General features: G+C 40.3%; 1 protein-coding gene across 1 annotated transcript in view; it reads right to left on the reverse strand.

Moving 5' to 3' along the window:
- Gabrr3 (gamma-aminobutyric acid type A receptor subunit rho3) overlaps window positions 1-10502 on the reverse strand; it is a 50034-nt gene extending 39532 nt beyond the window's left edge. The window contains exon 1 of the mRNA XM_005076751.3: window positions 10378-10502. Within this exon, the coding sequence (XP_005076808.1) occupies window positions 10378-10502 (125 nt within the window). The remainder of the gene's footprint in view (window positions 1-10377) is intronic.
- Between the last annotated feature and the right edge of the window lie 4853 nt (window positions 10503-15355).

A 15355-nucleotide genomic window follows, 5' to 3' on the forward strand; every position in this document is an offset into this window, starting at 1 on the left:
GTGTGACAGTGAGTAACACTGTGTCATCAATCCCTAAGTGCCCTACAGCCAGATCTTATGGAGACTTTGTCTCAAATGAGGTTTCCTCCTTTAAGATAATTCTAGTTTGTGTCAAGATGACATAAAACTAGTCAGCACAAATTACTTTTAAGGTACATATATTTCTCATTATTAGCCATCTTGCTTAGTGCAGTCTGAAATAAACCATAAAATCTTATTTTGTTAGTTGAGATTAAGCCATATATCTTCCAACATTAGTTTTTTGTGGAGCAGGTAAGGTAAAGCAAGTTTTAGAGTACGTGAAATAGGAAACATAAACAGACAACATTTCCCGGAGTACCTATGTTAGATGAGAAATATTAGGTGGGTGACGGGGATCAAAGTTCAGATTCACATACAACCCATATCAGCTAAGGCAGCTCTTGAGGAAACAGCCTGGGGGTGAGCATTTGAACAAGACACCTTGTGAGAAAACAGAGCCAGATGAGCATTTGAACAAGACACCCAATCGATTGACATAGGCTGAACAATCTCTGCATGGAAGCAGTAAAAAGGGAAAACATTACAGAATTTTAAGCTGATGAATACAGGGTTTTCAAAGCCAGAATAAGCAGAGAGTATGGGGACAGGCTGAGACGGCAGGCAGAATGCCTACGGGAGGTTGCTGGACTGGGCAAGCCCAACAGTAAAGCAGGTCAAGTCTATTTCCATGGTCCCCTCTCTGGGTCAAAGGGCACGTGGCAAGTTTCTTTCTGTGGCGTCCTGATGTGGGAACAGTCCTGTCGCTCTAGGCATCAGTGAATATGAGCAAGGTTCTGGGACACTGGGACATCTTTTCTGCCTCAGGCACCATTTCCTAGGGACACCGATGCAAATTTTAACAAAACAGTTTCAGAAGCAATTTATTTAGATTCTTTGTTGCTACATTTAGTGTGTGTGTGTGTGTGTGTGTGTGTGTGTGTGTGTGTGTGTGTGTGTGTGAGAAGACAACTTGTGGAATTCTCTTGTCTCCTTCTATCCTGTGGATCCTGGAGATTGTACCAAGGTCCTCATCTTCGCTGTTACCCATTGAGCCATCTCACTGGCACCGGAGGCATTTTTTTTTTTGACTCCAGAAAATGACTCCGACTAGGAGGATTTCAGATCCGGAAGCAGCTGATGGAAGAGGTATATTAGTGTTTGTGAGATGGTCCAGTATGATCTCTCAATAGGGTGGATTTCGGATGAATCCTCAGGGGGTTAGAGATGTATCCTTTTTCTCATAATGTGAGAATGGGTAAGTTGGGGGAAAGGAATGTCTTTTGAATAGAAGGCAATGACTTGAATTTAGATATGTTAAGTCATTATAACCTGTGAATAATTGAACATATAGCACTATTTCTCCCAAGAAGCTAGAATAAACTAGGGAAATCCTTCTAAGGAGCTAGGATCAACTATTAAAAATAATGAGAGGGCCTAGGGACATACTCAGTCATACGGTACTTCCCAAGCAAGCATTGCAACCTGAATTTGATCCCTCTAACTATCCCTACCAAGTGAGTCATGGTGGCAATCCCAAAGACCTAGACAGGAGGATCCCTGGGCTGCCTCATCAACCAATGCCTAATTGGTGAGGCTAGCTCAATAAGAACCCCTGTGATTCACAAGGTAAACAACTCCTGAGGAAGTACACCTGAGTTCGATCTCTGGCCTCCACATATGTGTATATACACCTGCACCCATATAAACACCACCCCCACACACATGTACACAAATGACAAGAAGTAGCTTTCAAGTAATGCCCACTATATCCAAGATATCAGCCCAGATGTTTGGTAAATTTGATCCTCATTGGCAAGCCTCCAGCTCTTCTGGTTTCCTGGGCCTCTGCCCAGAGTTTCTGACCCAGTAGGTTTGGGGTATAACATTTTCATTTGTAACAATTTTTCAGGACAACTTGTTCCTGTTGAAAATAGCACTCAGTAAAAGCTGGCTATTTGTTTTTGTAAATGGGAAAAGTGTAGATGTAACAGGAAATTTGTAGTAATAATATTTTGGATACAACTAAATGACATGTGACGAATGTGTCTTTCTCAGAAGCACTCCTCTGCAGGAGACTGACATACAGATGCATTTTAATTAAGAACTCCAAGAATGCTGGGCACAGACCTGCTGTGAAGTGCTCTCTTGGCAGCAGTGGGGTACAGGCACTGGCTCTTTCTGACCTACAGTGAGTGGGTCATGTTTATCTTATCTTGATTTCTTTTTGCCTTAACTTCTTGGCAAAGAGAATACGCTGGTTGCACCCTCAAAGAAAATTTACAAATCTATGCACTGTATCATACATGTTTAAATAATACTTAAAGAAAGTGGAGAGATGTAGTAGGAATTCTAATTGGCTTAATAATAAAAACCCAGAGTGAGATAAAGGGGAAAATGCTGAAGATCAGAGAAGCAGAGTAGCCAGTCACTAGTTCTTACCTCTGTGGAATCTGCAGACTGAATGGGTGGTCCTGTCCCTAGGAATCCTCAGACTGAATGCTCAGAGCTCCTGTGTCCTCCCGCCTTATAATCCTCTCTCCAACCAGCCATATCACTCCTGTCTCCACATACTGGCATCAAATGTGGGAGCTCCGTTTCCTTTCCAGACTGGATCAATTGGGTGCAGCCCAGTGTGGTCTTGAACTCACAGAGACCCATTTGTCTCTGCCTCCCAAGTGCTGGGATTAAAGGTGTGTGCTACCACTGCCTGGCCTCTATGGTTAACTAGTGGCTTAGCACCACCCTCTGATCTTCAACAAGCTTTATTGGTTAGATCACAGACAAAATATCACCTCAGAGAGATGGCTCAGTAGACAAGAGTGTTTACTGCCATGCAAAGGACAGGAGTTTGGGTCCCAGAACTCACATGGGGCGACTCAGGACACCCTGTAACCTCAGCTGCAGGGGATCTGACACCTTTAGCTCCATAGGCACCTACATTTACAAACAGCCCGCCCCAGACACACAGACATACCCCCCACAGACACACAGAGGCACACAGACACATAGACACACACACCCCCCCACACACAGACACACAGACAAACCCCCACACACAGACACACAGACACACCCCCTACACAGACAACCCCCCACAGACATACACAGGCACACCCTCACACAGACACACAGACACACACACCCACACAAACACACAGACACACCCCCACAGACACACAGACAACCCCCACAGACATACACAGATACACCCCCACACAGACACACACAGACATCCTCACATAATTAAAAATTATAAAATAATTCCTCTCAAACAAATAAAATAACCTCTATAGTTCTTTTATCATGCATTTAAAAATATGTAGATATTGATGATTTAGAAGGACATTCTTCCTCTAAATGTATTCAGTGAATGTGAATTCCTGAATTAAGGACTTAAAAATATATGAATAACTAGGTGGTGGTGGTAGTGCATGCTTTTAATCCCAGCACTCAGGAGGCAGAGGCAAGAAGATCCCTGTGAGTTCGAGACCAACCCGGTCTACAGAACTAGCTCCAGGACAGACTTCAAAGCTACAGAAAAACCCTGTCTTAAAGAAGGGTTTTTCTGCCGGGAAGTGGTGGCGCACGCCTTTAATCCCAGCACTTGGGAGGCAGAGGCAGGTGGATCTCTGTGAGTTCGAGACCAAGCCTGGTCTACTGAGCGAGTTCCAGGACAGGCTCCAAAAAAAAATACAGAGAAACCCTGTCTCGAAAAAGCCAAAAAAAAAAAAAAAAAAAAAAGAGAAGGGTTTTCCCTGAATTTTGTTCATATATATGTAAGTAAGTTGAATTTCTAGAAAACCATTTCATATTGTTTGGAAAATGTAACTGAATTACCTAAATTCCTTCTGACTTATATTTAAAAAATGGCATTGTGTGACCAATTACTCACAGTCATTTTTAGTGATTTATCATCTAGCAAATTGAATTTTGTTGAAAGGAGGTGGGAAACAAGCCAGTGTGAAAATGATACATTACTTGGTGTAGAGGCATTCACTGTCTCAACCTCAATATTCATGATTGCCTCTTTGTCCTCAGGAAGCTCTTGCATGAGAGTGAAGCACACAACACGGTTGGAAAGAGAGAGAGGCCTGTATTTTGTCACATGAGACAGAGACATTGTTAAAGGGAGGTTATGAAGGGGACTCTGGTGAGTGTTTAATAAAGAGGTCACAAAGAATGGAATCCACAAATTGTTTAGAGATTGCACTTGACATCATGCCCCTTAGATAGCTTGCATGTACACTTATAGATACATAATGCCTCGTGAATACAGATGTTTGCTTTAAAAACCTTGCCTTAGTGTATATATATATACATATATATAATTATATATTGTTTATAATGCATGGAGTAGCTATTATAAACTATGTTTTGTATTATATATAATAACAGAATACCAGCATTGTTAACATTTTTGCCTTTGACCACAAATTACAACAGACATTAAAAAATTGTTGGTATAAATCTTGGTGATAGCCATGACTTTTCCTTTTGATTGAGGGTATTTCTTTTCTGGATCAAGAAGGCACAGTGTGGGGCTTCTAAGTATTAGAACTCAGTCTGTGACTAGGAAAGCAGTATCTTGGAGGTAGGGAAGTTTAGAATTTGGGTGGTTTCTGGGGCCTCTAGGATCTTTGAGACTATATCAGAATTAAGAACTGAAACATTTTAGTATTGGCTGAGGAGGAGCACACGTCTATCTGGAACAATGAAATTTTCTAAGTGGTTGGAAACAAAACCCTGTGATTTCTAGTAATTTATATGGAAACATAAAGTAGGTATTCCCTTATAAGGATTAACACTGCTTTTTTATTTTATTTTTTACCCTAAAGGTCATTTGTGTAAATATTATGGCTCCTGGTTTTGTGTTTTTGTGGGATTCCTGAGTGTGTGAATGAGTGGGTCTGAGTCTATGGGCCTCTTTTCTTGGGCTGCTTTCCTTCTGTTTTGTCCTATTCTTGTTTATCTTTTATTTTAATGTTATCCTTTAGATGCCTATCTGTTTCCTAACAAGACAGAAACAGGGTGGATCTGGATGGCAGGGGAGGTGGGGAGGAGCTGGGAGGAGTAGAGGGGGAGGAAACTGTAATCAGGATATATTGTATGAAAAAAAGCTATTTAGAAATAACTTCACAAATCACATTGGAATATGGTATTTGGGGCAACCTTAATCCATGTTCCAAGGCCATGCTCATTCATATTTAGCTACAGAATAAACTGTCTCTCATTCTCTTTGAAAAAAAAGTGGAACCTCCTACATTCCATCCATCTTCCAGAGTCACTCTATAAATCACCGTTCTTCTCATTCTAGAAGCATGCCTTGTGCAGATGGTTTTCTTTTCTTTACTATTGTTACTGTTTCTTTGTTGTCATTATTATTCACACAATGTATTTTGATTATATTCTGTTCTCTTCCCAAGCCCTTCCAGATCACTTCCCTCCCCATCCAACTTCATGTTCTCTCAAAAAGTTCTCAAAAACAAAAGATGGAGAAAAAAAACCATGGCCCTCAAAAACCCAACCTTCAAATGACCTCAAACCACCAAACCATAACAATGACAATGACAAAAGCACCCCAAATAAACAGAGTTGGTTTTGTGTTGACAACCACCCCTGAGCATGAGGCCTGTGCTGGAGTGCAGTTGGTATAGCTGGTAACACACTCTACTGGAGAAAATTGACATTTTTTCTCTCCCAGCAGGTACCAATTATGAATAGCTTCTTGGTTAGTGATGGGACTCTCTGTGCTAGGGTCATCTAGCTTGAATTTGTGCAGGTCTTGTTGTAGTCTCTAAGAGCTCATACATACACTCATCAGTTCTAGTTTTCCTTGGAGTCATCCGCCACCTCTGGCACTTACTTACATTTTTTTCTGCCCCCCAACCCTTTCTCATAAATCCCTGAGCCTCAAGGGGATGAAGACATCCCATTAAGGACTGAATGCTTCAAAGTCTCTCACTCTTTGCACATTTGTCTATTTTTTCTCTGTGTTTGTTATTATCTACTGCAAGAAGACGCTTCTCCGATGAGGGTTCAATGATGCAGTGATCTCACACAGGGTTAACACTTTCTTATTCAAGCTCTGTTAGAAGTGCACTTGGAAGCACAGAATGAAACTCACACAGCACAATAAACTACATTATTGTTTTTCTTTTAAAAATGTAAAATCCATGAACACATTCTGCTAGGCTATATAGATAGATACAAATTCATGATACAGGAAAATTATTTGCCCCTATTTTTGATCACTAAGAAAACTGTCGTAACTGGAGATCCAATTTTTATTTCTAGGCTCCCGACGCTCTGAGAAAGCCTTCAGGAAGATGAAAAGAGCTCTATGACTTTACCCGAACTCCATCTGGAATGCAAGGCTGACTGCAGTCAACACGGTTTGTCTATTAAAGGAAATACCTGTGCAGGTAAACATCTCTGAGGATGAGACAGCCAGAGAGTGTGTTCCACCAGAGAGACATGGCAGCTGTCTCACCTGGGTCTCTACCAGGTCGTGAGCCCAGTGCGGAGGGTTCAGACTTCCTCATGGAATTAGGAAACTAGACCAATTTTAGGGTTGGTCTGTTGACATTATCTGGAGCTTACATGGAAGTTACAAGATTTTATATGAAAGTTCCTATCTTGTTTGAAAAAAGATCAAAAGTCTGCTAATTGTGCTAATGTTTCCACAACCTTTCACACCAGTGCTGGACTGGGCTTGGAATGCTGAAGGCATGTCCACTGACTGTAGCCTTAAGAGTAATCTGTAGGTTATTATGTAGATCTGTGCTAGTGTCTGCTCTGAATGGCTGATAAGAGCCAATGATCAGTTTCCAGGAGTCTTATAAGCTTGCTATAAAATAAAATCGTATTAAGATGAGCTCGTAAAAATGTACAATTAAACAATTTATCATTAAAATGCACATAAGTAAACAAAGACACCGTGATAAAGTGTAGACAGGCCATTGTAAGATAGTTGAAGAATTATTAAATTCTGCCATAGAGCAATGATAGCCCTAACAGTCCTAGAACAGCATGATTACAGTAGAACCAGATGCCTTTCCTAGGCACAGAAAGACATTTTCACTTGTCAAAAGTTTCTTTATCCATAATTCCTCCCCACTGTCTTTCTTAAAAACAAGGGGGATATTAGAATATAGGACTTTAAAAATATTTAACCTAAGAAAGGATATCTTAGCAAGTCTACAATCTGAATGAAAATAAATAACCCAATTATTATAATGTATACAGAGTTGAGTGAATGAAATGGGGCTCAGAATAATTGAAACAACTGCAATGCTATGTGCAAAGTGTGTGATTTTCAAATAAAGACTATGTCTTCCTTTCATCTCCATTCTGTTAGTTTTCTTACGTTTTAAGGAGGTAAATAATTAATCAGTTGTACCATTACTTGTTGTGAGTAATCAGGTTGGGTATCGAGCAAAGAACCTCATGATATTTATTTACAAGAAAAGCTTGGAGAAGCCTGGCCTTACTTCTCTGGAAGAGGCCTATACAGTTATTACTGTATTTTTGTTGAATGCTTTAACATTTGCATGAGGGAATGCGGAGAGCAGTGTAGACACCAGCTCTTGGATTACTGTGTTCACTCAGGGAAAGTGCCTCTGCTTCAGCCTAAGCGGCTGCTTTGAGCCAGGGTGGTGGTTTACACAATCCCCAGTGCCCTAGAGGATTGCTCACTGCAGAACAAAAGCAGCAGAGAGAAATTTTAACGAATCATATTTTGGCTTGTGGCCTGAAGGGCTCTTCAGTTAGTACACAGAGAAGTAGAAAACAGCCCTTTGGAACTCAGACAGAAGAATCCCCAGTGTCCCCTGCAGGAAACCTTACCTACGTAACCCTTAAGTTGTTTTTCTTTTAAAAGGAAATAAAACGAGGCATTTAACTCCTTACCAGAGAAAGACTTTGTCCTCCATGTTGACTTAAAAAATAATAATAAGCAGTAAGTATAGTAATATTAATAAGCAGTGAGTATAGCTTTTTAAAATAATTACTGTTATTTACAGTCTCATACATGCACACTTTGCACACTGACCTCTTCTACCTACCTCCCACCTCACCACCCCTCTTCATTCCCCACTGTACAGACAAACCTCTCTCCCATGCACATGTCTATTTGTTTCATTTTATAACACGCTGAGGTTAACCAGGCTATCTGGAGCTATCTGTTGGAGGTTGGTGGGTTGAACAGAGGGCACAGAACTAAAGATAGCGATTCCTTCTCTCTCGGAATCTGCCGATGACCAATAGTTGGGAGGTAAAAGCAAAGCCTTCTGAGTCCCCCACCCCCGCTTTCTCGACTGGTTGTTGAGAGGGCTTGTCTTGTGTGTGCCCAGTGAAGCGATGTCCCTCCTATGGGAGTGAGTAAACGAGGGCACCAGTTGTGTGATGGTTTTTTTCCCCCATAGATACTGTGGCGCACATGTGGACTACTCTTATGGAATAACTCTTAGAATAATTTATCTTTTCCTCCTCTAAGCATCTGTGGAACAGACAGAAAAATCTATTGCCTTAAATGATAGATGGTATTTAGTACACTCTCCATTTATTATAAAATAAACTACATGACTATTAGAAGCAACCTGAAAAAACAAAAAAAATCACATATAGCCTGGTGTAATCTTACATTCTTGCTTAGTTTCTTTGGAGGGAATCCAGAAAGGAGTTAAACTCAACTAGATCCTGTGTCTTCTCAGGTCTGTGCTCTGAGAACAGAATGGAAGCAAAGTATAAGAGGTACACTTTGAGAAATAGGGTCCAAGTGACAGTAGTAGTTTTCCTTTTAGGTCCATGACCTCATGAGTCCTGGGAAGTTGGCTAGGTCCAGTTGCAGACATGGTTTCTCTCCTGTTTAGTGGGCCTTTAAGTTCAGTCAGACAGCTATTTGTTGGCATCAACATGTGAGTGACACTTAATGCACCCTTACTTATATCTTGCCATGCTTGTCATTGTCATGGTTCATTGGAGGAAAGATTGTAAGAGCCAAATACCAGGAAGTTTGGCAGCATAGACAAGATTGGAACAATGGAAATATCAATGGACATGTTAATGTGGAAGACAGAACATTTCATGAAGTTCCATTCACAACAAGGAACTAAAAGTGACTAGTGACTGTTGGGAGAAGAAGAATGGCCTCTCCCAGGGATGAGCTTCTTTATCAGTTGTCCAATGAAGAGTGGTTAGCCCTGAAGCCAAATACACACAGACAACAAAGATGGACTCAAAATGGTTGCATTTGTATATTTGTGCATACACATATATACATAACCCTAATACACACACACACATACACACACACATATACACACGCACACAATGTAACAATAATAGTCAAAGAAAGAGAGTCTATCTACTTGAGAGTGTGTTGGGGGCATTGGAGGGGTTGGAGGGAGGAGAGGGAAGGGGAAAGTGATGTAATTCTATTTCAACTAAAAATACATTTAAAAAGCCCAAAGCAGACTGGAAATTGGTATTGCAGTTCCTTTCTTCTTTAAACCTGAGGATTCTGAAAGTACTGGTTAAATGTTTTATTCTTTTTCCCAATCTGGTGGTGAATGTTTCATGAATATGCAAGATTGTAAGGACAAGCTGTGGAACATCTGTCCCTTCACAGATTAGGTCTTTTGATAAATCTTATAAAAAAGGAAGACTTTTGCAAGGATATTCTATGGGTAAGAGTGACTGATTTGTCCAGTTTGTAAAGCTGGGGAATTTGGGGTGCTCTTAGTGAAACCCGGGAAGCCCCAGTCAGGTTGTGATGCCCTGGTTATTGTAATCCACTGATTTCTCCCAGTTATTTCCAGGAATCTCATGTTATTGATGGGAAAATAACAATGATGATGAGTCAGTCTTCAAAAAGATATTTTAAATTTATGGACACTACTTTCAACAGATAATTAATGATCTGGATGCATTTTTTATGCTTTCTCCTCTTGAAGATATAAAACTATATTGACCTCCACAAAATTCACATGGAAAGAAATAGTTTCTTAAACTACTTCTAATTCAAAATCGGAAGAAACTGTAAATAAATATAATTGTTAGTGGTAAATGCATTCCTCACTGAAGAAACAAGCTCTCTGAAGGATGATACATTTGTGAAACATTGAACCATTTTCTCCCCGAATATATACAACTAAACAAACAATGCCAAAGATGGACGAGGAATGCTTTTAGATGTTAACCACAGGTGATTTATTTTGATGGATCAGTGCTAATGCAGACTCAGGTACCACGACAAAGACAGGCTTCCCTTAAAGATATGTCTCTAGATCAGCAGAGGGTCTGAGGCAGTTGTTGGGAGAAAGTGGGAAATAATTGATGACTGTTTTTGTGTCTTACCATGTTTGTTTCATTGAAGCTAGGCATTGCGGGTGGTGCCTCTTGATGGCAGATGTAGCAGAAGCATCTGGCATCCATGTAATCCAGGTGTAGGTGAAGGAGACCAACCAGACAGCCAAGACCATGTCTTCCAGAAGAAAGGAATGCAGGCAGATACCACCAATACAGCTACTGAGATTTCCTGTCCATGTGTCTTTCAAAAAAATAAATATCCCATCATGAAAATGAACTAAGGAGATGAGAGCAGACACAGCCTTCAGTGCTGTCCTTTGTTTCTTCAGATTAAGTAGATTGGCATCACGCCAATGTGTCTGTCTGCCTCATCAGCATTGTAAGGAAAACAAGGAAATGCATTTTGTTTTCCTTCTTTCCAGGGAAGCTTCTTAGCATGTGATGCTTGATGCCCCACTCAGTAAACTCTTAGCGGCCGTCCTCAGCAGACAAAGAAGCTAGGTTAGGCTCTAATCCTCTTAATCCAATGCAATATGATTTGAATATATGTAATGACTCTGTAAAATAATATGCTTAACGAAAGAAAGGTGATTAATTTAATCTTAAGTACACATTGCAAGGCCTTTGATCCATGGCTTCGTTGAAACCAGAAAGGAATTCTTTCGTCTGTGCAAACACGCAGAACTTCCTGCACAATAGAAAATTATCACTGTATTTTCAAGTCAATTATCACACATTAGGATGGTTTATTCCCTTCATAACAAAAGAAGTTCAATTTAAGGTTAAATATAGTAAGCAACCCCTGAATGAAGTGTTTCTGTTCTGGATAATGCACCAATTAACATGCATTAATTAACCTGTCACTGTTAAATTAGGGCCCTATATTCTCCTAAAAGCATGCTGCCTACAGTCAGAGAGTAGACATTCTGTGGGTAATGTCCCCTGTATGTCTTAGTTAGGGTTTCCAGTGCTGTGATAAAACATTCTGACAAAAAGGAACTTGGGGAGGAAAGGATTTATTTCATCTTACAACTCTCGTGCTTTAGTTTATCCTTAAAGCAAGTCAGGTCAGGAACTCAAGCAAGAACCTGAAGGTAGGTATGGGAGCAGAGATGATGGAAAAGTGCTGCTTACTGGCTTTCTACTCATGGCTCACCTGCTAAGTTTGTTATATTTGCACATACCACTTGCCCTGGGTAGCACCATCTACCATGGTTTGGGCCCCCTACATCAATTGATAATCAAGAAGATGCTGCAGGGGCGACTCTACAGGGCAATCTTATTTGGCTACTGTGTTTTCTTAATTGTGGTTGCCTTCCCTGAGATGAATCTAGCTTGTATTAAAATGACTGAAAACTAGCCAGCACACTGCATGGATGTTAATGCCACTGCATGGACATTCAGTGAAATTAAGTTTCTACAACTGGAATATTAGAAGATGGGCAGTACAGTCACAAATAGTGTGACGAGATCTGCAAATTGCTTCAAATAGACTTGTTAGCTTAATGTCTTGTGTATGCTGTTATTAACCTATCACATTAATATACTTTAACTCAGATCATGTATTCTTTTAGCCCATGGATCAAAAATTCTTGTGTTTGAGGTATGTTGTTGTTCTTTTTCCTCTTCATCTTTCTCTTTTTTCTCCTCCTCATCTTTGTCTTCTTTTTTATTCACACCCTTTGCAGTATCTAATAATTTTATTCTCCTCTTCCTTTCTTCCTTTCAGATTTATTTATTTATTTATTATTATGTATACAGTGGATGTCTGCCTGCATGCCAGAAGAAAGCACCTGATCACATTATGGATGGCTGTGAGCCACCATGTGGTTGCTGGGAATTGAACTCAGGACCTTTGGAAGAGTAGCCAGTGCTCTTAACCACTGAGCCTTCTCTCCAGCCCTGTTCTCCATTTCTATTTACTCTGTATGAATAGTGAACAAAGGGAAAGCTCAGTATTTTCATTCAAACCCTTTATTTTTCCTGCTTCATTAAGAAAATCTTAATCTCTTCTTTCTTCCCAATCCACTATGGCTACTAAATATGGCTATTTAAAAACACTATATACACATAGGCACACACAAATTAAATACGTGAAAATAGACTAAAGGTGAGATGTGCCAACAACTGGGCTACTGGGACTCAAATCTTCCTTAAAACAAACAAACAAATAAACAAAGAACAAAAAACCCAAAAATGTTCCTCTAGAACATCCTGTTTGGGAAATTGTTACTTATAAGCAGATCAATGCTTTATCAAAACTCTATTACCATCATTCTAACAATATCTATGATGAGTATTAAACTTTTAAATTCATAGTGAAATGTCTGGCCAATTAAGAATCAGTAATGGAGAAGGAACTCTTTTTATTTAAATTAGAAACAAGCTTGTTTTACATGTCAATCCCAGTTCCCTCTCCCTCCCCTCCTCCCATGGACCCCAACGATCCCCCCACCCCATTCCTCATCTGGTCCCCAGGGAGTGTGAGGCCTTCCATGGGGATCTTCAAAGTCTGTCACTTCATTTGGGGCAGGGCCTAGAACCTCCCCTGTGTGTCTAGGCTGAGAGAGTATCCCTCTGTGGGGAATGGGCTCCCAAAATACATCCATGCACTAGGGATAAATACTGTTCCACTACCAGAGGCCCTATAGACTGCCCAGGCCTCCTAACTGACATCCACATTCAGAGGGTCTGGGTAGGTCCTGTGCTTGTTTCCCAGCTATCAGTTTGGGGTCCATGAGCTCCCTCTTGTTCAGGTCAGCTGTTTCTATGGGTTTCTTCAGCCTGGTCTTGACCCCTTTGCTCATCACTCCTCTGTCTACAACTGGATTCTATGAGTTCAGCTCAGTGTTTAGCTGTGGGTGTCTGCTTCTGCTTCCATCAGCTACTGGATGAAGGATCTAGGATGGCATAGAAGGTAGTCATCAATCTCATTGTCAGGAAAGGGCATTTAAGGTATTCTCTCCACTATTGCTTAGATTGTTAGTTGGAGTCATCCTTGTAGATCTCGGGATATTTCCATAGTCCCAGATTTCTCTTTAAACCTATAATGGCTCCCTCTATTGTGGTATCTCTATTCTTACTCTCCTCTATTCTTCCCCTGACTCAGTCTTCCTAGTCCCTTATGTTCTCCTCCTCCCTTCTCTTCTCTCTGAGAAGGAACTCTTAAAGCAAATTTCACCCAGAGGGATGATCCTTTAAATTAGAGGCATCCACACCTGAGAACTCAGGAGGCCTTCTCAGGACACCTGCTTTTGAGAAATACCTGCCAGTTCAGATACCTCCTCATCACTTATGCTCAGATGGCGAGGGGTATCTCCTTCATTGTAAGGACAAATCTATGACGAGAACTCATCCGGACTCTTTAATGTGTCATTTCTTTTTCTTTTTCTATACCTACTACTTATTATGTTTAAGAAATATGTAAAAACACTTCATTTTTTGCAATTAATTTTTAAGTGAGAAAATGGTCTGCATAAAAAAAACCAACAACAAAGAAACAAGCCAGAGGCTTAAAATGGAAACAGTTGGTTCATAAGAAGTCTTAGAGTTTTCATTTAATTACAAGGAAGCATCTGTCTCTTGGTATTGAGGCAGCTTGTTGACCTTATCCCTTTAGTGTTTTCCTTTGCAAGCCCAGTAAGCATCTTAAGAAAACAAACAAAACAAAACAAAAAAAGAAAACCACATATGTCAAAAGAGAAACTGGTGATTGCCAGGAAACAAAGTAAGGTGCTGTCCTTAGCGAAGCTTGTAGTAGCTTCAGCTGTCCCTTGCGTAAGTTGCCCCCCTGCCCACTCTTCCTCCATTCTGATGATGTTTGCCCGTTTCTTTGGCAAGGAACCAAGAGTGAACTCGGATAGCGTGACTGGGCCCTCAAATTCTTCTTGTGAGTGTAGCTCTCATTAGTCCCAATAGAAAACAATATGAGAGCTCCTTTTAAAGTTGGAGCAAATGCAATCAACAACAGCCGTAGCAGCAATGGCCATGATTCCAATGCTACAGAAATTTCCAAGTGTGCGGGTTCAATGTCACATCGACACAATACATTGATCTGGAAATTTTAGTTATACAATGTTGATCCAGAAGGGATTTTGGATCAGCTCCTTACTTCTTTTTTTAATGCAGTCCTCCCATGGTGTTACTGAAGGATGGGTTCCAGGAGCCTAAGGAGGCTGAAATCTAAGGATTAGCAAGTCTCCTATAGGAGACGATGTACCTGTATGCAGTCTGTTAAGGATTATTTAAAACATTTATTAGATTTATTTGTTTTGCACATGTGAACATGTGATCTCTCTCTCTCTCTCTCTCTCTCTCTGTGTGTGTGTGTGTACATGTGGTCAGAAAACAACTGTTTGAGTCAGTTTTCTTTCTCTACCATGGGGGTCCTGGGAATCAAAGTGAGGTCATCAAGCTTGGCCACAGGTGCCCTTACCCACTGAATCATCTCATTAGCTCTTCCTGTACTCTTTAAATCCTCCCTAGGTTGCAAAAGTTCTATTAAAATGGAGATTTCATGTAAATAGCTGTCTCACGGTAGTATTTTGAAAAGAGTGGAAACAGGCTGTATATGTTTAACACAGGCACAGTGTTTGGTGATAAATTTGGAGCTGTAGTTGTTTGAAACTACATATATTTGAACTGGGATTATGAACCAATTGTACAGTAAAACCAGGACTACAGAATGAGATATTAGTTCATCTGTTTGTGTTTTAAATTTATGTTGGGAGTTAAATAAATTTGGAAATACAGTGGCATGTCAGAAATATAATTGTCTATATGGCATATATGTCATATAGCATTTTTCCTTTTCCTTAAGGCTTTGTTCTCAATAAACAATTCTATTTCTTAATATTTTGCTGTTCTCATGGAATATAGTTCTTTCATTCCCCTCTCCCTCAGCTGTGGCAAGAGGGGGAACAGATAATCCTGTTTGTAGTACAGGATAAAGCCACCAGAGAGAGCCAAGTTCTTTACTGTGCAATAGCTCAATATGGCCACAAGATGGAAGCATAGCACACACATT

This window comes from Mesocricetus auratus, unplaced genomic scaffold, assembly GCF_017639785.1.
Source record: "Mesocricetus auratus isolate SY011 unplaced genomic scaffold, BCM_Maur_2.0 Super-Scaffold_100008, whole genome shotgun sequence".
Taxonomy (NCBI): domain Eukaryota; kingdom Metazoa; phylum Chordata; class Mammalia; order Rodentia; family Cricetidae; genus Mesocricetus; species Mesocricetus auratus.